This window comes from Girardinichthys multiradiatus, chromosome 17 (genome assembly GCF_021462225.1).
Source record: "Girardinichthys multiradiatus isolate DD_20200921_A chromosome 17, DD_fGirMul_XY1, whole genome shotgun sequence".
Taxonomy (NCBI): Eukaryota; Metazoa; Chordata; class Actinopteri; order Cyprinodontiformes; family Goodeidae; genus Girardinichthys; species Girardinichthys multiradiatus.
The window spans coordinates 19,198,758-19,220,882 of NC_061809.1; the positions used below are offsets into that span (position 1 = coordinate 19,198,758).

General features: G+C 38.2%; 1 protein-coding gene across 3 annotated transcripts in view; it reads right to left on the reverse strand.

Moving 5' to 3' along the window:
• LOC124882979 (protein O-mannosyl-transferase TMTC2-like) overlaps positions 1-22,125 on the reverse strand; it is a 62,341-nt gene that overhangs the window by 16,048 nt on the left and 24,168 nt on the right. For 2 of the 3 annotated variants that reach the window (XM_047389734.1, XM_047389736.1), the window contains exons 2-8: positions 18,904-19,519; positions 7,174-8,008; positions 5,907-6,021; positions 5,202-5,287; positions 4,191-4,375; positions 2,742-2,820; positions 544-665 (exon numbers count right to left, since the gene is read on the reverse strand). In XM_047389734.1, coding sequence (XP_047245690.1) covers positions 544-665; positions 2,742-2,820; positions 4,191-4,375; positions 5,202-5,287; positions 5,907-6,021; positions 7,174-8,008; positions 18,904-19,519 — 2,038 coding nt within the window. The remainder of the gene's footprint in view (positions 1-543; positions 666-2,741; positions 2,821-4,190; positions 4,376-5,201; positions 5,288-5,906; positions 6,022-7,173; positions 8,009-18,903; positions 19,520-22,125) is intronic. The other variant, XM_047389735.1, reaches the window with a different exon arrangement.

Genomic DNA, 22,125 nt, shown 5'->3' on the forward strand with positions numbered 1-22,125 from the left:
GTCTGAAAGACTGCAAACGTTTGTGCACAGTCTTGTTTGTCCTGTCTTAACACAGCACTTAGGGCTAAGAAAGGAAGTACGTCAAACATCTTCAGGAGGGTCACAAAGAACACACAGTTCAATTCCCCAATCATAATCCAAGTCAGCTGTGAACACATATGTTGTCACATTTGCTTTTGCTGTTGTGGAATAGTAGAAGAGTTGGAAGCAGAGGAAATAAGTTCTTTTCTGCACAACAGAACATTACTTTTGCAAGTTTGGCTATCTTGTGTGGTATTGATTATCTCTTAAAACACATGGTTATAAAATAACACCTTAAACAAAATCAGTCAAATATGTATATATTTTTTTATCTGGACTTACTAAACTCCTGAAGAAATCTAAACATGCAATTACACAGTGCTTAGAAAGCTGTTTGTTAAAGTATTAAACCGTTGTTCACTGTCAACAATCAACTAAGGTCTTGTTAACCACTGGAATGATCACAATGTGTAGTATATTCGTATTGATGGTGTAAATTTGTGTGTCTGCAAAGGGACATACAATGATTGACAAAAGTTTGCCATAGGTGAGATGGGCAGGGATGTGGTCAGGTTTGGCTTTGAGGGACTCTCTGTACCAATAGCCAGCCTCCTCCAGCCTATTCAGCCTCATGTAGGCCTCTCCTGTAACAGATCACACACCAAGGCTTTTAATTAGAAGCTTTAATATAATATTAATATGAATATAGGTTACAAAAAAATCAAAGTGAAAAAATAAATAAAAAATAAACAAAATAAATCAGATGTTATTTTTGAAAAGACGGAAATAAGGCTTTTGGGGCATATTAGATATTCATTGAATGTTTAGTCACCTCTTAAGTAACTGGTTAGTACCCAATAGGTACACCAGCAGGTGCCCTTTTAAGATATGGAGGTTTGGAGGGTGGATAATATGTTCCTCTGAAACTTTGGGATACCTTTGAAAGCCTGTAGTGTATTGGCCAACACATTCTTAATATCTTAAGAATGTCAGGTTCCTTCAAAGCAAAGTACAGACATATGCTTTGGTTTAAACAGAGCTGCATAGCATCAAATGCAGGTTTATACTATAATGAAAAAAATACTATAATAAATACAGTAAAATGTTGTAAAGTAGGGATGTCCTTATTCTGATCCTAGTTACCAGGTTGGGATTCTGATCAAGGTATGCTGAAATGATCAGTATATGACAAAACTCAACATTTTAAGAGTTAAGGCCTTTTTTGTGTGCAAGGTTGCATTACAAAAATGTTATACACATATACAAATCTAGGGTTTTCTCCCTTTGCAATGACATTTACAGTGAAAGAGAGAATGTATTGGCTGCTTCAGCCCCTGTCTGGTTGTGTCATGTGTCTCTGCTCTGTTCTCAGATACCATCAGCGGTTCTGGTAAAGTTGTGCAGTTAGCAGCTGGAACAACAACAAAATATATGATGTTCAAAGCAAAGCATTACATTTCTGAAGCAAAAGTAAACTTTTTGGATGTTTTGTGGCTACAAGTCTTGCGTCCACAAGTAAGCAACTAGTCATACTGAAAAAGTGTAATCTGCTAACAATAACCTAAGAAGTCAATGAAGAGGTAATTTTATTGAAAATTATGACTGTTTATTTAGATATATCTTTAGAAACAAATAAGAAAGCCTTGCGAGTTTTTGGTGATACTTTGTTCTGGGTGCTATAGTAATTTTCTTAACCAAGTTAAATGTGCGGCATTTTGATGCTAAATTGCATCAATATGCAATTTTACTGTCAAGAAAAATGATTTATAGAGACTTTAGTGACTATAACTTTGTTAATAAATGCGTTAGCTAGACAACCACAAAACTAATGTAGAACATGTAGCCAAATATGGATGAAAGCTTTAGAGCTATTTTACACATGTAGATGACATTGATTTTAGCAAAGACTGGGAATATTTAATGGCAAAACTCTGTTCTCCCAATTGGCATTGGGGGCAAGAAATCCTCACTGAGACAATCCTATAGAAAGGTATTCAATTACTATAGACATATTATGTTTATATTTTCTATTAACTGAATATTGTTACCATAAAACTACAGGATTTAAGAACTATGGTGCCGCTTTTCTAACATCTTTGTACGGAAATCCAAAGCATCAGTTGTGGGTAAGGGTCCTAGGAAAGACATGCAGTTGCTGCTCATAATAACGAACCAGTTCAATGACATCTGTTTTGAAAAAGTATCCGTTAGCCATCATCGTACTAATACAAATACTGCCGCTCCCTACACCCTTCAAACCACCTGACTAAACATACTTCTTAATTCTGCTCTACTCTATCCCAGGAGATCATGCTGACATTTCCCTGAAATCTCAACTATGTCATCAGGATGAGCTTTGAATAATGTAATTATTGTGAAATAACAAAGAAGGGGAAGTGTGGTTTGACACAGATAGTCTTAAATCATCGTCTAAAGAGAAGGAAGTCTGTCCCTGCACACTGGTAGAGTAATCCAACAGGTGGCTCAAGTTCTTTACTTGGCAGTAAGTCAAGTCGATTTGTTTTACTTAAGTCAAAGCACATATAAACTGGAGGACTTTCACCTTAAACGGAAACAAAGGTGTAAAACTTATCAAAGCTCCAGGCGCACTACTCTAAGAGATACACTGCATCAGTCACACAGTATATTTAATTTCACCCCTTAATCCACTGGACTGCGAACAAAGATTTAGCTTTTATAAAGATCCAACTGTAACTCACCCATCATGTTGAAAAGGCTGTGTGGTGCAAACTGTTTTGGCATTTTCTGCACAGCTTCTTTATAAACAGACAGAGCCTCCTGTAGCACAGGAAAAACATGTAATTAAAAACCTATTTAAAACCTATTTAACATAAAACGTTTAGGCTTCAATTTAAACTGTTAATACAGTGCTTTGGGAAAGTATCCATACCTCTTGACCTTTTTGACATTTTCTCAAATTACAACCACAAACCACAATATATTTTATTGGGATTTTGTGTTCATAAAGTCAACATTAGACAAAATAACACATGAAAAGCAACAAATCAAATCAACAGGTGTGGTGTGCATTTTTATTGTGCCCCTTTGAATTCATAATTTGTAGAAACACCTTTTGCTGAAATTCCAGCCGAAAGTATTTTGGGGTACATCTCTACCAGCCTTGTACAACTAGATAATTACATTTTTGCCCATTCTTTTTTTAGAAAATAGTTCAGAGAGCATTGGAAATGTATTTTTTAAGCCACAAATTCTCATTTAGATTTAAGTCTGGACTTTGACTGGGCCATTCTAACACATTAATATGCTTTGATCTAAACCTTTATTTTGTAGCTGTGGCTGTTTGTTTATGGTAATTGATCTGCTGGAAGGTGGACTCCTGCTGCAGTCTCAAGTCTTTTGCAGCCCCTAAAAGGTATTCTTCCAAAGTCTGCCTAATGTTTAGCTCCATCCATCAAGTCCAGATTTCCTGTCACTGCTGAAGAAAAGCATGATGCTGCCACCACTGTGTTTCACCACTGGAAATGTGTGTTTAGTATAATGTGCAGTGTTAGTGCTTGGCTGGTTCTCTCATAAATGCTCTCCTTGTCTCCATGTTTTTGTGGATGTGTTGGTTGGTTCGTTAGTAGTTGTTCTATACTATTTCCATTTTCAAATTATGGATTGACCAGTGCTCTGTGAGATGTTCAAAGCTTAGGATAGTTTTACACCCCAATACTGATTCAAACTTCTCCACAACTTTATTTCTGACCCATCTGGTGTGATCTTTGGTCTTCATAATGCCATTTGTTCTCTAACCAACCTCGCAGGCCTTTACTTAACAGCTGTATTTACTGTTGAAAGCTGTTGTTTGCTTTGGGATTTATTTTGAGGTATCAGAGTTGAATACAAAAGCACACACATTAATAAAGGATTTTGAAACCATTTATAATTTTTAGTGCTTTGTGTTGCCCATATATGAAATCCCAATTAAATACATTAAATTGTGTGTGGTTATGATGTCACAAAATCTGAAAAAGTTTAAAAATTCAAAAGATGTAAATTCTTAACATTGTACTACTATGAAAAACAAACAAAACACTTCAAGTCTGTTTGGCCCTTTTGAATACAAATGGGTCAAAAAGCAAATAGTTTAACAAGCACTTTAGATTGATATCTTATAACTATCTCCAAACATTTAACAGATTGACCTCCTGCTGGCCATGCTCATGAAGCAGCTTCCCCAAGTTGTACAGGCAGCTGGTGACAGAACTCTTGTGGGCATGAGGATCCTTCAAGTTCTCATCCGGAATGTCAGCACAAGTGAGGAAGGTGCGCTTGGCCTCTTCTAGGTTTCCCTGGTTCATCAGGATTATTCCTGTGTTCAAGTAAGCTGCTGTGAGTAAATGTCAAGAGAAAAAAGGGTCAAGTTAATACAACCACAAACTTAAAAAGGGAAATGAATACTGAGGCAAAATGAACACCGTATTAGTTGATAGACACATAACACAAAAAAAAAGAGGTTTCATTGAAATTTTTAGATGTAGACCTGCTACATATATAGTACATAAATAAGCAACGTTTATTTAAATAGCACCTTTTACAGACACATCGTCACAAAGAGCTGTACAGCATAAATCACATTTAAGTTACACATAGTAAAACAAAAGTATAAAGAAGCACAATACTATTATGACATGAAAGTCACAGAATGGTTTTCAACAGTTTTTTAAAAAGTCCACAGAGTCAACAAGCAAAGTATCAAGGGCAAACCTGTATAATATGGTCAATGGGAGGAAAGCAAGAGGTCAAAAAGCAGATCAAATATTTATAGAAAAACTAGGGAATAGAAGCTCAGAAGGATTAAAAGGTAATTCATCACACTGAAAATGCAGAAGGGACATTTCCCCTTTCATATAAAGTTGCCCTTGGCTGAGTAAAAGACAAATGATCATCTCACTTTGAGCACTCGAGTGTGAGATTGAATGTTATCACTTCACTGTCAGGCTGAATGAGGTCTTTTAAATCATGATGTAGTCACAAAGCATCCAATTCAGCATTAAAACTGGAGCATTAAGACAGTCCAAGAAAATGAAAATCTGCTTGTATGTAACTCATCAAGACAAATATAAACCAAAAAGGAGAGAGGGTGTTTGTTGCTGATAGCACTTTCCTTATATGTTTTCACAATATTATAGCAGCAACAAAATGAGACTGCTTACACGCCAAAGTTGGTCGACTCCCAATGGCAAGCTTGTAATAATGCAGCGCCTCAGAAAAACGTTCATTCTCCTGCAGCAGCAAACCCCTGATAGAAAGGAGAAAAGTGTGAACACTTTACACCACTGCAAAGTCCTTCACAGGTTCTTTCAAAATGAATTGACAGCTCATGAAAGAGACGTTAGGTGAAATTCTGGAAGTGAAATCTTTGCAAAAACCATAAATAATATTTATCATGCTCAAACAGCTTCTCTGTCTTTAAGAGTGACATGCTCCATTTGCTTTTCCCTTGTCTTTTTGTTAAATTGTTGGCTTATTGACGCCATGACTTCAGAGGAGACATGGGGGAGCGAACGAACGTAGATCCATTGTGGGGTTGGCACCTTTGACACATTCCAGATTAGAAATTGTTTTGTGTTCTCCCACAGGTTCTGCAAACATGACTGATCAAATCAGGAGCAGAAGGTACAAAGAGCCTCAAGGGGTACACAAAGTTATTTCCTTTCTGTCACACTCTTGCTCTTTGTCTCGTCAGCTTTATTCCTGCTGCACTGGATCTATTTTAGTATGTTCTTTCTGTGTCTTTCGTCTGTGCTGCAATTCTTAGTCTGATACTTCTACTTTCTCATGTAATGGACCTGAAAAATCAGAATTCATTTGTGTCAAGGCTCTGCAAAGAGTGGAGTTGTGACATTTTTAACACTCACAGGTTATACAGCATGTCAGCCATGTTCCCTCGGTAGTGAAGAGCATTTCGGTAAGCCTTTTCCGCCTCCGCCATCTTGCCCTGGTTCTTCAGTACATTACCCAGGTTTCCCCAGGCTACAGAAGACATGTGTCAATCAACACTCGAAAAATGGAAAAACACACTTATGGTCTTAAAAATATTCAACCGTGCTATTCTTTAGTTTGTACTTATTTACACTGCCTCAAAAAACTTCTCATATTCTGTAAACTTTTCAGTGTTTTGTCACGCTACAAAGGCAGACTTCGATTTATTTTTGAATGGATAGACCAACACAAACTACTAAATAATGTTAAGTGGAAAGAAAATTCAATATGGTTTTCAAAATGTTATACTAATAAAAGTTTGGTGTGGCATTTATAGTTCTACCTGTAATTGTATTCCCCTAAATAAAACTCTGTGCAACCATTTGCCTTTAGACGTCACCTAATTAGTACAATGCGAAAGAGAATGGCACAACTGCAAACCTACCAACACATGACCTTCCCCCTAGACTGTTACAATGAGGAAGGACAGAATTAATCAAGATCCACTGCTCTGATGGGAGAGTATGTCAACATGATAACTATTAGTTGTGTACTCCATATACTCGGCTTTTATGGAGGACTAGCAAGACGAAAGTCATTGTTGAATGAAAACTATAAGTAGTTCTGTTTGCAGTTTTCTATAAACCATGAAGGGGTCCAAGTAAACATGTGGAAAAAAGTGCTCTGATCAGATGAGACCAAAATGGAACTTTTTAGCCTACATGCAAAACGCAATGTGTGGCGGACAGAGAACACTGCATATTACCCTAAACACACCATCCCCATGGTGACACATCTAGGAGCACAACACCTTCAAGCAGGACAACAAGCCCAAACATAGCTAGAACTACAGTAGAATGGTTTAGATTAAAGCATGCTCATTTTTTAGAATGGCCCAATCAAAGTCCAATTGACAAGGCTATTGGTTGATGAGGGTGGCTAAATACAAACGCTTTCTAGACTTTTTGTTTAGATTTTTATTAGTAGAAAAAATATAGAAAATGATGTACGATGTTTCTTCTATTTCCAAATTATGAACCACTTTTTTTAGTCTATGTAATAAAGCCCAAATTAAATACAACCGGGTCTTTGTAAAATGTGAAAATGGTAAAGAGGAAGAATATTTTTGCAGGCCCCTTTAATAGGTTTATTTCCACATAGATGCTTAATAGATCTCTTAATGATAACTGATGACCTTCTCACCTTTTGCAGGGTTCACATGGATCCCAGACTTGTAGAGATTTTCTTCATTGCTCCAGTCTTTGTTCCTTTGAACTGTTTTGAGCCCATTCAGTAGCACAAGTCCGATGCAAAGACACAACATTATAGCCTTGCAGGCTTTAGTCCTCAGTCTGACATACAAGGTTCGTGCACCTGTTGCAACTAGTATGCAATAGCCTATACTGGGAATATATAGTACCCTCTCTGCAATTACAAAACCCACATAAAAGAATAAGTTTGCGGCTGGGATAAAAGGCAATGCTAACATGCCCAGTGAAAATACAACTAAGCTTTCTGTGGGGGGCAGGGATGTCTGTGAGTAACAGTGGTGAAGTACAGCGGACCCATTCAGGGTGGGTTTTGGCAACCCTAGGTCTGTGTTTTGGTTTGTGTCAGGGGCATGGTAACCATTCCCATTAGTGATAGATTTTCCATTTGTTACATGGGCTTTCCCATTGGTCTCCCTCGCTGCAAAAACAGAACCTCGGAGGCCAAACAAAGCCAAGAGGATCAATCCGCAATAAAAGGTAACAGTGTGAAGGTTCCTCCAGTTGGCCAGGGACCTGACCAAGGGCACAGCATCCATGGACCAGTCAAAGCTGAGCTTTTCGGGGCAGAGCAGGAGCCAGGCGTTGGCAGCAGGCAAGTATAGGAATGTTAGTGTCCGAGTGAGAAAATGTGGGGAATCAGCTGCTGGGTTGTCTGAGTTGGAGAAGTTTGGAGGTTTGTTTCCCATCCAGTAGAGGCGGGCTGACAGCAAAATCCCTCCCCAGCAGGCCAACGTGCAGAGACTCAGCAAAACACTTAGGTTCTTTTTCTTAAAGAGAAACAAAAACGCAAGATAACAAAATAAATATAATTTCATGGCAAATACATATATATATATATATATATATATATATATATGTTTGGTTATGATTTAGTTCAAAACTTGAAAAAGAGGTATGAATCATAACCAAATTATCTTTTATACGTATAAATACATATTTTTTGCTTTCTTTACACGAACCACTTTCATGGGAAAATAACATGCTGTTCTTTGTTACAATGGGATACTCCTACATCCTCAAGTCATAGGAAATAATACTCTCTTGACATTAGATTAGCAATGAACCCAAACTGTTGAAAAACATTTTTGGTTAGCTGTGCACTGTAATGATTAGCATGTTGGTGAGCAGCAACATGATCCATTATATAATGACGTAGTGACTTTGAAATTGAGTACCTATGTACTCAGTGTAGGGAAAGATTATTATTAAGTTTTAAATTAGGCTTGCCGATAAATTCTTCAGTGTTAGGGAGGTTTTACCATGCATAACAAGAGAAAATTCTAATGTCCTCTAACCACAAGGAGAAAACTGTCTAAACACTGATCTAGTGGTGCTCAAAACTACATTTTTTTGAAAGCCTTTCCTGGTTGCCTGCCATGAACTGTAAATGTGATTTGTAATTAGTTTAGAGCTTATTGTGCTGGTATGTGGGTGCAGTTAACATCTCGAAAGAGCATTTGGGTTCCAAAGACTCCCAAATTGGTCTTAGCTAAATGATCCATTTACAGACTTATGTCAAGATATCTCACTACACCCCAAAAATTAATCATTAGCTAAATTTGTTTTTTTTTTCACTAACGGAAAATGAAAATCAGATTTAATTCAAACAAAAACTAATCAAATGGGACCACCTGAACTTTCAGATATTGAATAGTGTTCAATTTACAATTGTAGTATTGATACAAAGGACATTTGAGTCAAAGAAAAGTTTTGTTTGATTATAAAAATAAGAAGTGTCATAATTGTTTAAACAAGATTCAAAATCAAATACAAAACTCATGCAATGCCCAATAATAAAATGGGCAACAGTTTCTGCAGGCCAGGTGTACAACAATATTTTCTTATGGTTCTTTCAAATTATTCATGCTATATCTGCCAGCTTTGTCCTTGGCACCTCATATGTTGCTACCCAAATCTGAACACAGTGGGGGCTTCTTCAGGTCATGCTGACTGCAGCTGGATAGATACGTCCTGCTGTGAAATAATGTAACCTTTTAATATCCCAAGATCTCATGCTATGATATCTTGTTACACCCCAAGAATTAATCATTAACTACATTTATTTTTCCAATTATGGAAAAAAGATAAAATTTAATTGAAGCACGAACTTAACAAATGGGGAAACCTGGAGAACCCCTGCTGCAAAAGTAATTCATATTTATGTTCCTTCCCTCAAAGGGGTTCAAATAAAACATAATATAACAGATGGTGATTACAGACATGCTGCTAGCTTCGTACTTTCTTAGCCTATTTATTCCTTTTCCTAGCACCAGTGTACTGTACACTTTATTTGAACCTGTCTTCAGGGAACTAGCACTCTGTGTATGAGCACTCAAATGAACTCTCACATATTCTTACTTACTGTTTGTACTTTCTTTTAACACAACCTAGATAGGAGAAATGTTCATTTGTTTGGCCTAGTAAAACTATAAAGAAAATCTGTCATATTGTTAGCTTTGGATCAGAAGCAAGGATATGTCTTAACCACACGTCTCTGATCTGGAAAGCCTTCCTATAACTGGTTAAGTCATTCAGGACAGTTTGCCACTTGTGCACATTCTTTTATTCCAAATCCTTTTATACTCCAATGTGACAGAAGGGTGTGTATCATCACCATTTCTCCTATGGGACCCTACTGCCATCCTCGCTCATTCCCCTCACCCCTCTATCATGCATATGCCTTTTCCTACTGCTAATCATATTAATCCCACTATCCCTCATCATTTTCCAACCAATGCATCATTCCTAATGCTTATCCCTCTCATCTTGACCATCCCTCATTCTTTCTCACCCAACTCATCCTCCTTACATTACCTCCTTCTCATCTCATTAATTCCACTTTTCCATCACTCTTAACCCTTTTTCATCCCATTCATCCTCATCCCTCATTCCTACCCCTGATCCTTTTAACCATTATTCTTGTCTATCATTCTTATGCATTTTCTTCATTCTCATTCCAATCAATTAATTATTGTAGTTTTTCTATACAACCCTCCCAGTTCATCTAACAGAGATAAATCCCTACACCCTTCTGATGAAAACCCTTTTATCCAATCTTCTACATTTCTACCTTTATTTTTAGTAGCATCTGGAACCAGGGGTTGGGGATGGGTTGGGGAGTAAGGTTGCCAGATCACTTACCTCCTAAAAATTAATTAAAAGTTCATTAAAAGTTTATTTCTTCCTTGCTACACAAATCCTAAGAAATATCTTAAAATGGTATCTACAGATGGATCCACATCTTCAAATTTTCTTCTTTATTAAAGTCATATTAAACCCATATTAAACCAGTGAATTCAAAATGCTGTTGCATCCTCTTAGCATTTACATTAAAGGCCAACAAACTAATTATCTTAATAATTTACCCTATCTGTTCTACACTGGGGATAAAGGTCTATTAAATTATTTCCAAATCCACATTCTTATGCAAGCTTATATGGCAGAAAACATAAGAGCAGGGTCACTTGACCTACTGGTGCCTGTTTGTTTTTTCCCCAACAGGTTTATGTGGTGACCCTTGGTCTATGAAAGGGTCTAGGTTTAGTAGTTTTGACATTCTGAAAATGGAAATGACTATGGAAAAATACTGGGTATCAACAATGATGCTCCAATATTGTACAATATTGTACAAAAGAGAGTGTCTTGTACACAAAAGGAGGATGTGTTTATGGATGAGCCCATATTCTTAGTCAATGGAGGAAACAGACTGAAAAATCCAATTCTGCTTCGTACCGTAAGATAAGCCAATTCCAGCAGGAGAGTCATTTGTGGTATTTAGTCGAATGAGCTCCATCCTGCCTCTTGCTGCCTTGTCAATTTCCAAATTGCTCTTTAATTGACTTTGAAATGAATCACAACCCAACAAACTCAGCAAAAATTAAGATGACTTTTACAGTCAACTATAATCAAGTTTCTAATTTATTTAGGGTAGATGCAATAGGCCTATAAAACAGTAAGATAGATTTGTTTTAACATTGCAACCATTAGCGTTGAAGTTCTGAGTAACTTTACAGTGGAATCTATAGATGCAATGTTATATTCTCTGGGTTTTATTACTTTGTGGGTTCTATTTTGTTCTTTATTGTTCCTAAACCGATGGCATCTTTAAGCTTTCTTCGTTTTTATCTTTTGCGTTTTCTGAGAAATTCTTGTTTTTTATTAAATCAGTGTTTACTTCACCTCCTTTTTTATTCATAAAAATAGCCTACTCAACAGTTTTTTAGTTTAGTTATAAAGATGTTTAGCTTTCCATCTTAATAGCTTTCCATGACTTTAAGTTCTATGGTTTGTGATACAAACTATTATCATACAAAACTTAACATAGTGCAATCTCATGTCTTCTCTTGGTTTAAGTCAGAAAATTTGAAAAGAATAGGAAACAAATACACTTGCAAAAGTTACTAAAAGACTGACTAAAGATTAACTTTCAGAAATTCTGGCAAACTAGCTCCATTTTGGATCTATTAACACCTTCAGGCCAATGAAACTGCTTCACATCTCACTTCATTCATTTTGGCGTATTTACCATAAATATCTTATTCTCTTTATAATCTTTCTTTTATTTGCTCAATCTGTCTTACTTTCAGTTTTTATAAACCAACAGTGTGGGGCTACACGCTTTCATCTCTGAACTCTGCTATTCATTATCCCCTTTCACTTTATTGATCCCAGAAGTGTGTGGTCTGCCTGTTCACACTGTAGTCTGGGGAAGGTTTAAAACTTGTCAAAGGAAACGGCAAGCTACGGCTGACTTCATGCAAACACTATCTGAAATGGCTGTGGACTGACGCAACACAGCAGGGAGGCAATCTTTCTGTTTTCTTGTTTGTGACATGTCCAATATTTAAAAAAAACAGAGCTCTTCCAGACCTCTTGTTCATAAAGTTAAAATGAAGAACTTGGTCTGTGTATAATACGAAACCTTAAAGCACAGAGATCAAGCAGCTTACATATGAAAGTTCCCTCCAGTGCTTCCACCATAGTTTCTACACACACACAGTTAGCAGTGCTCTCATTTGAATACATGCCAGTGACATGCTAAGTTATGATGAAAGGTATAATGAGGCTTGCACCATTCTGATGTTTCCTGGACTGTGCTGACTTGGCAGGAGTCTTCCAAGTCATCAGACAACAGCTTCGTTGCTGCTGAAAAGGACATAGTAAATAGAGTAACCCAATTAGCCTGTAGTTCTCCTAATGAAAGATGTGTTGCTGCTGGCAGAGATCGGTTAATAAGATGGGTCATAAGTTGAACTGTTGCCCACCAATTACAGCAGCTTGCTGATTAAGAAAAGCGTGAATTTCAGGTTTGATTTATGTTTTAGGAATTTCCTGTTTGAATAATTTAAAACCATAGTCACAGGGAAGCAGAGTGAAGCAAACATGGCAATAAAAGTGAGACTATTTGTGCTAAGTAATTGCTTTTTACCAATGCTTCATGGCAATAAACTTTAAACAGTAGGCAAGCCTTTTTATTTACCCTTGAATGGTATCAAGGGCCACCATGCAGCCCAACATTTTGGGCTGCATGGTGGCATAGTTGGTAGCACTGTTGCCAACCAGGGGTCTTTCTGCATGGAGTTTGCATGTTCTCCCCGTGCATGCGTGGGTTCTCACCGGGTACTCTGGCTTCCTCCCACAGTCCAAAGACATGCCTGTTAGGTTAATTGGTTACTCTAAATTGCCCTTAGGTGTATGAATGAGTCTGTGTGTAGTTGTTTGTGTGTTGCCCTGTGATGGACTGGCGACCTGTCCAGGGTGTACCCGGCCTCTTGCCCATAGACTGCTGGAGATAGGCACCAGCTTCCCATTATAGAATAAGTGGTAGAAAATGACTGACTGACTGGTATCACATTTGTAAAGAAAATGCATTTGTGTGTTGAGCAGCAGAGTTGTGTGTGTGCGTTGCTTCCATGAAAAAACTTGTAAAATCCTCCCTTCCAATGCCAAACAGCTTTTGGCGGTGACAGTGTGATGATGTGTGTGTGGAGCGTCATCTAACTTACTAAATAAAACAGGAATTTTATCAGTGGGGGCAATTGCAATGCAAAGAGGTATTGAGGTGAAATTCTGGAACCAGTGGCAATTCCATAACTCCACCCTTTTGGGCAAAACTCTATCCTCCATGTCAATGCTCGCCCCCACAGACCGGGTATATCAGGGTGACAAATGCTAGTTGAAGAATGGGATGCCCTTCTACAGCTGCATGTGGCCAAGCTAGTGACAAGCCTGAGGAGAAAGAGCCAGCGTGCCAGTGGTTTTGTACAGGTCTATTTCCCACTACTGAGTCCCCGTTTTGTTCAACCAAGTATAGCTCAAAAATGCGTATCTTGTGAAAAAGTTCAATATTTTTGCCACTCATTTCAGAAAGTGAAACTCATATATGGATTCATTACACACAGAGCAAAACATTTCAAGCCTTTAATTTTTGTAATTTTGACGATTAAGGCTTACAAATAATGAAAACCCAAACATCCGTGTCTCAGATAATTTTGAATATTGTAGAAGATCAATAAAAAAGGATATTTTAAACAGAAATGTCAGGCTTCTGAGAAGTATGTTAATTTCTATTCACTCAATCCTTTGTTGGGCCTCCATTTGCATGAATTACTGCATCTAGGCAGCGTGGCATGGAGGCGCCAAGTCTGGAAAAAGAAATCGGCATCTCCATAAAGATCGTCAGCAGAAGTAAGCATGAAAAGCTCTAAAATTTCCTGATTGATCGCTGCATTGACAGTGGACTTTAAAAAAAAACAGTGGACCAACACCAGCAGATGACATTGCATCCTAAACTATCACTGACTGTGCAAACTTATCACTATTTGTGAAATTTATTGTATCAGCCTGTTTGGCCAGACCTTTGTTTTACCTGTCACACCTGGGTTTCATTGGCCAATCATCACACCTGACATGTGCCTATAATTTAGGCCTGACTGTATTTTAGCCCATGGTTTTCAGCTTGCTTTGTCCAGTCTAAGCCAATTGTCTAGTGTCTCGCCTTTATTTACCAGTTGGTCTCTATGTAGCAAATAGATGCATTAAGCTCAACACAAATCAAGACAAAAAACTAACTTTGTACTGTCTTATCTTTTTTAAGTCTAACCTGGTATGTTTACAAGTAACCAAGTATGTTTTCTTAACATTAAATACTGGTTCAATGTGATCAGTGGCTTGTTTAAAATATCATGTTTAGGGTTAGCATGAATATGACCTATGGTCACAGACCAGATGGTCTTTTGATCATTCAAGACTTTTAGATGTGCTTTTAAGAAGCTGCTTATTTTTGTGCATTTTTATATTCAGCAAAATTTTGATTCTTTTGAATTGATGAGATTGTCTCTTTTGAGTAAATTCGCAGGACTTGGGGACAGTTTTAGTTTACAAATATTCTATTTAGAGATCTGAATTTAGCTACTGTGTCCGAGTGGGCCCTCTTGTAGGATTTTCCACCAAAGCAGTTCTGGTGCTTAATCAGGACTGGTGCTAGAGCTAGTTCTTAATTAGTTCTATTAACGAACTGGTCAGGCTTCCCGGGATTTTACATGGAGTTGAGTATAAATGTATGCCACATTTTTATGATTTTTGTTTGTAAAAAGAATTCAAAACCATTTCATTGTTGTTCCTCTTCACAATTATAAATTTCTTTGTCTTGGTCTATCATATAAAATCCCAATAAATCACCATTAAAGATGTGGTTGTAACTTGAAATATAATTTTATTTTTTTATATAGTATGTGTTTGTTTTTGTTAAGATATTATCCAAGAAACAACAACTGGATAGCAAAAATAGCATAATAGCAGAATCATTTGGCTCTGGAAAAATAATTGTCAATAAAAGAAACACAAAACCTTATGGACCCATCAAAACCTTTACTCTAATGTACACTAACAAGGTAGTGTTTCAACTGCATCAAGAATTACGTGACAGCATTACGCAGTTAAAAGTATTAATTGAATCAGACTTGAAACGCTCCCTACTCTGTAGAGAATACAAAGCATGTTTTCCTTACCATTATGAACACCAGTTATATACGGAGCATGCAGCAGAACGTGCAGCTGAGAACATCATTTCACAGCTGAATGCCTCTGCTGCAGGATAATTGGCCCAACATTCATCAAGCCGTCAGCCGGTTACACTGAACTTAATCTTTGTGTCCGCAACGCTCATTGAGACAAATGAGAAAGGAGGGGTCGATAATACTTAAACTAAACTGGTAAGGACAATGTCAAATTCCTCCACTGTCTGCTAAGACATTAGATGTCCAGCCTTGATGTACTGCAGGTGCACATTACTGAAGCAAGAGACTGAAAAAGTGTGGATTATGACTGATGAGGGAGAGTGATAAAATATCTTACTTTTATTTGATCAAACATTTCATATTTCTTCCTTTGGATTAAGAGCTTTTCATGCATTACTTCATCTGACAAGTTATAATCACAGACATATATCTTTTTAGAACAGTAATTGCTTTAAATCCAAGCTCAGCATTTAAAAAAAGATCTTCAAATGAAGTATACAGTATGTCACATGCCAAAGTTTAACACACCACACTTGGCAGAGACATCATGGCTTTTCTAATACCAACAAACCCAAACTGTTTTCCTGGGCGCTGTCTACTGTCTAGAGACTCATTCATCAACCACTTTGTTTTGTGCTACTGAGAAACCGAAGCTGCAAAAAACGCAGACATTATGTTCTCAATATGCCGGCAAACAGGACATGTTTTGTTTTCTCAACAGACTGCGGTGATAACATCTTACCTTCATTTGTCGCCATACATCACTTTCTGACTTCCTCTCCATTTTATCTTGTCTTATTTGAAATCTCATTTCAGTCTGTTTAGGGAGTAAACAGAACAAGAGCCGGCATTCTGAAGGTAACACATCTGTTCCCTCTGATGCACTGCTGATGATTTGCATTTCCTTTTGTGTAGCTCCACTACAGCAGCAGCAGGTGATGTCACGTCTAGGGTTTTTAATTCTCTTGGTGGCATTAAAAAATTTTAAATGTTGAAGTTGCCATTCATATTTGCTGTTTCTCCAAATATACTGACTTGCAATTGGCTAGCTCACAGCAGTTGGATAGGAAACAGGTGAATCCAGTCTATTCTCAAAGCTCTATAAGGGCACCAATGGTGAGACAGACTAAGACAAGATAAAGAAAAGGAAATGAGTCCATAGTTTCCTTCTCTTTGGTAAGACTGTCTCTCGATATCCCTCTTCCTTTAGTTTTCCCATGCTTTCCCAGACATCTGGCTCATAATCAAGGAAACCATTGCCCCATGGCTGGCCCCAGCACATAACGAGCTCCCTGCCAAGATAACCGAGACTGGGGGTAGTTGAAGAGGGCACCGCCAGATGATAAATGAGCCAGATGTGCTCACTGTGGTGTCAGATACACAAGGGGGTTGGCAGGAAGACCTGACAGGCTGGCACAATGATGCTGGTCACAGCTACCACAATGTTTCTGCCCAAATGATAAGGATATTTCCAGTTTTACAGTGCAACAAGGTATAAAACAATAGGCAACCTTTCATATTGAAAACTATCTTTTCGTTTTTGATATGGTCAACATGGCTCACTGCCGAGGGGGGCACAGCCTTGGGGGACGTACGAACCCTTGACAAACATAAACAAAGACATCTCCACATTAAGCAGAAAACAAGTTAATTATTTGCATGTCCACTCAATGGAGAGTGGGCCCCCATCTTGGCATTTAGTCAGCTGAAATCTACAAATCCGGCCTCTAGATGGCACAACATCATCCATATTAGACCAATAAAGGCAGTGTTATGACAAAAAAAGATAATTATTTAGGTTCAATCATGGTTTATAATTGAATATGTAATATTTTTCAGTCTTAAATTTCCCTCTGCCGTGTCATTGCTCACACTGCATTTCACCACAGTGCAAGCAATGTTTCACTGCAGGAAAAAGTAACGCAGGGAAAAAAACATTTATTTTAACGCCATTATTCCCATCACTGGGAATTACACAGTAAACAAATGTGTATTTTTAAGATGACACATTTTTATTTAAAGTGATCATTTTCCTTTCCAATGTTTAATGTTTTAGCAATGCAAATACTGAAGCTAAACACATAACTTCTACAGTTTCCACATCTGCTCTAGTTTTTCTCCTACAAGCTTTCATAGTTGGTGTGTACCTTGTTAAGGTTTGAAAATCAGGTCACTATGTGTCTGTACATTCTACCTACTCGACTTTTCAAGCCAAATGTACAAAAGCTGAACTTTCATTGATGTTCAGCCAAGGTTTATGATTCGATTTGGGATATTTTTCTTTCGCTATTTTTCATTTTCCCTCTGATGCATCATTACTCATAAGTAGTTTTGCAGCACTGTGACTTGGGACAATTTAATAGACAGGTGTTGTATTTGCTAAGGTTGAGTGGTGGTGGGGGGGGGCCCAGTTGAGTCATTCCAGCCAAACACCGAAAATAAAAACATACTAAAGCTCCTTTTTCATCGTTCTAATCTCTCTGAGCCACTGAATGCAAACAGTTTGGCCATGGGTTATCAATTCTACCAAGGTACAGTAAAGTCTCACGGAGGCAGCAGGTTTTTTAAGATGTTTATAATAGGCCGCAAAATGATCCCCTGCAAACAGAGGTATTTAAAGATATATCCAAAAGCAGAAACAGCTATAAAAAGATCACCGTGCTTTCCCACAGCCTGACTGCCCTTGCTCAGTAAACCCAAGGGGACTTTTGATCATGCTTGTTATTCATTTTATGAGGACCATCCCTTTTTCTACATAGACCTTTCCCTGATCAAATAAGGAGCACCTGTGTGTTAAGGCTTTACAATATAACACACATTTCTATAATCAGCTGAGTCACTGTGTCAAGGATGTCCTCCTCAAACTCCTTGAGTTTTGAAGGAGGGAATATAGCCCTGCAGAGTGTTCCAACAGTAGAAGCGCATGGTGCATAGTTGTGTATTTTTGAAAAGCTTACCTGACAAATGAACCAAAAATATACCTTAGAAGCATGTGGTGGTGTTTGCCTCCACAGCTCTTTTGAATGAAAATGAAAAAATGCTTGATGCTCAATGCAAGAGGAGGTTCCTGCTCATTTCCATACACATATTATGGATCAATATAACCGGGGCTTTAGATACAAATTAACATTTCTGAGCCCAAATGTTTATTTTTCTAAAGAAAAAGGAGGTTGGTGGCAACACCCTAAGGAAGTGGAACGCTTCCCTTACATGTGCATTTTCTGTCTCTGTAGTTGCCTTAAATGTAAAAAAATTTGAGTTCTCTTGGTCATGAAAATGATTTCTTAGTTTCAGTAAAAAAAAAAAAATGCATTGGTCAGCATTGATTTTAATTCAATAACCATGTAAAATAAAGGCATTTTAAATATTTTGTCAATTAATCCATAGTGTGGCTTCATATTTTCATGGCCACTTGCTCTTTTTCACACAGACATGTATTTATACTGAAAGCAAGAAGCCTCATGTATGACCTAGAGATGATCGAAACATCAAAAGAGCACCTATGTGAGACCATAAAAAGAACCTAGCAGGGCTTTCAAACACCAGCTGTAGGTCAGCAGAAGCTAATGGCTTTCTAGATCACTCCTTCTCATTTTCATAAATACACAATTACCCCACAAACAAAGTAGACTGAGTTCATTTACCTTTCCTAATAGGAGCAGAAGTGCCTGACGAAAGCGGAGCTTCTGGAACACAAAGAGGTCATACACAGCCAACACAGCCAGCACGGTCACACCCTGCTCCTTCCACAACATGCTGGCAGCTGCACACCACAGGCTGCCCAACATCCAGCCCCAGCATCTGGTAGTAGAGCTGCCGCCACATGTCCTCCTCTGAAAGGCCTTCCATTTGTCACCTCGTAGCCCACAGTGTCTCACATAGCAGAGAAGAGACAGCAGGAAAAACAAAGCAGCACCAACATCCGCCCTCCCAACTACACCAGCGACCGCTTCAGTGTGCACCGGATGAGAGGCGAAAAGGAGCCCGGCTAAAAGGCTCCACAGCCCCCTGCCGAGCAGCGAGTGACTGAGGGCCGTGACCAGGGCCGTGACCAGGCCATGGAGCATGATGTTCAACAAGTGGTAACCCCAAGGATTCAGGCCGTGCAGAGTGTAGTTGAGTCGGAAGGAGAGGGTGCAGAGTGGGCGGAATGATTTGTGGCTGCCGCTGTGGGTGAGCAGGGTCCCCCAGAAGTCATCATACAGGATGTTGGTCCACGGGGTCTCTGGTAGAAGGTCCTGGTTTGTCTTGATGGCTCGACTGACAAAACAAAAGAAAAATTATTTCAAACAAGTTCAAATGTTTTCACCAAACATGAACATGATAAACCTTTCAAACATTTTACAGGTGTTCAGTGGCCATGGGCCAGTTACCTGTAACATTAATGCCATGTATGTCAGTAAAGTTGGGTGTTTCAAAATGTAATTTTTAATCTGCTTGGATTTTACTGCATGCTGTTGTAATGGTTTAAGGTGCTTAAAATGAAATGTCAGACAAACTGTCCAAGTTATTCCTGTAACTGTGCACCACTGGTCAGCTGGCTAAAAGAAGATTACTGTATTTTTTCTTAATTTGCAAGAAATACATTATTTAATAAATAAAAAATATTTCCAGTTACATTCTGTGCAATAGACACATTAAAACTATTAATAGAATTGCTGTTTGTTCAACCTTTGTGATAAATTCTGTGTGCTAAAGTCTATGCATGAAAATGGCAATCAATAGGTTTATTTTTTATTTTTATAACTGACATAATGAATGTTTTAACAGTTGTAAAAATAATTTATGCTTTTCTGTTTTAAAACAAGGAATTCCACATATCTGTATAAAAGCTGTGAAACAGTGATAATTTTTCTCTACATCATTATACCTGTTCATACATCGTGACTTCAAAAAACATTTTCAAGACACAAATAAAGAAATAGCCATTCAGCTCAAATATGTGTAGCTCACTTGAAAACTTTCAATTCATCTTGCTGATCATCTATATGTAAATTTATCATAACAGACGAGCAATAAGTGTCATAAAGTGGGTTTTTGATGGACCAATATGTGAAATGCACATACACATAAGGAACAAGCGGGGAACAACGGAAACAAATGGGCTTAAATACAAAACTGAACAGCGGGGGGGGGTGGGGACCAAAACACAGAACAGGTGTGGGCTTGGGGTGCAGGGAGACAGAAAACAAAGGACCAGACCAGGTAATATTACAAAAACACAAGCAGGTATGACAATTCGGAAGTTAGATATCTTAAACCAGCTGCAAACTTTAACAATTAACCAAAGAAACATGTGCTCCCACAGCGTGTTCACATGCCACTGGTTCCAACATGAACACGGACAGGTGGTTTCACCCCCCCAGGCTTTGGGAGATCCTCATAATTAATGGATCATTACCAAACATTTGTGTACACTCGCAGTGTACAACAAATGAGGCACATTGGGAGGGGGGGGGTGAACAGTGATGAATGGGAAGGCTGCGAGCTGCAAGGGGAATTCCGTGAAACGACTGTGTTGTTTGCTTGGTTGGTTTGGAAAGTTACATTTATAGCCACATACCACACTTGATAGAACTTGCAAATGTATCTGAAAGTAAAAAACATCTACTCCAATTTGGGTTTTTGTTATTTAAGATAACTTTGTCCATCCATGCATTCAAACTATTTCAGTAAGACTCCAAAACATTCCCGAGATAGTAGAGAGATTTTTTCCCTTTAGTCCAGGGTGAACCACAATGCCTCCTCCCATTGAGACTTGCAAAAAAAACCTCCTTTTATAGAGTCCTGGAATCCAAATTCACCAGAAGCTCAATCTTTCTCAGCTGTCTCATTTTGATGTAGGGGACCAATGACTGTACTCTGAGCACTGTGGACTGGAGTAACCTCTCACTGCTGTCAGAACAAACCACCCTAAACCACCTGTCAAACTCCTGAAGTCCTGACCTCACCGAAGTCAACACCTGATCAGATTTGTAGTAGAAACCACCCTTTCTGTTTAAATGTAGTCCACCAATGAATCACTGCTGCCCTGGAGAAATATACATAACCTTGCAAAAGTGTTCACACTCCATGACATTTTTCACATTACAACCTCAAAATCGTGTGTATTCTATTGGGATTTATAGATGAACACAAAGTAATCCATAATTGTAAAGTGCAAGTAAAATTTTGTATTTGCTCCCCCCCCCCATCTTTGCTAGATGTGCAAAGAGCTTTGCCATATAGTTTAAAAACAGTCAGACTGGATTGAACATCTGAACATGAATAGATTCCCAGCTGGAACTTCGATCTACACCATTCCATCATGTCTCCAGCTGCATGTCTATGGTTTTTGTCTTGGAAGGTGAATCTCTGGTCAGGCCTTAAGTCCTTATCAGCCTCTAAAGGTTTTCTTTTAATGACTGTCCTTGATTTGTCTCCATCCATCTTCCCATGTATCCCTGCAGCATAATGCTGCCACCACCATGCTCTCTAATAGGCTGTGTGATCAGGTTTGCAGGGTGAGGTTGAGTTATTTTGCCCAATGCATTCACACTATGTCTTTAAATGTCTAATTTCCTTATACTTTACAAATGTGAAGTATTTCGTTTTGGCACATCAGATATTAAAACAGGACTATGTGGTTGTAATGCTAAATTAAAGAAACCTTTGACACAAGAATTCAAACAAACATTACAGGGATTTAAAAAATTAAATGAAACATTAAATTATAGGACTGAAGAAAAAAGGGCACCAAAGCTCCTGATGTGTATGTCGATGAGCCAATTAGACGCAGATGGAAGGAGAGATACAATCAGGAAAGCCAACTGATTGCTGTTGGGTTTTTTTGGGTTTTTTTGGGGGGGGATTTTTTAACCAGGTAA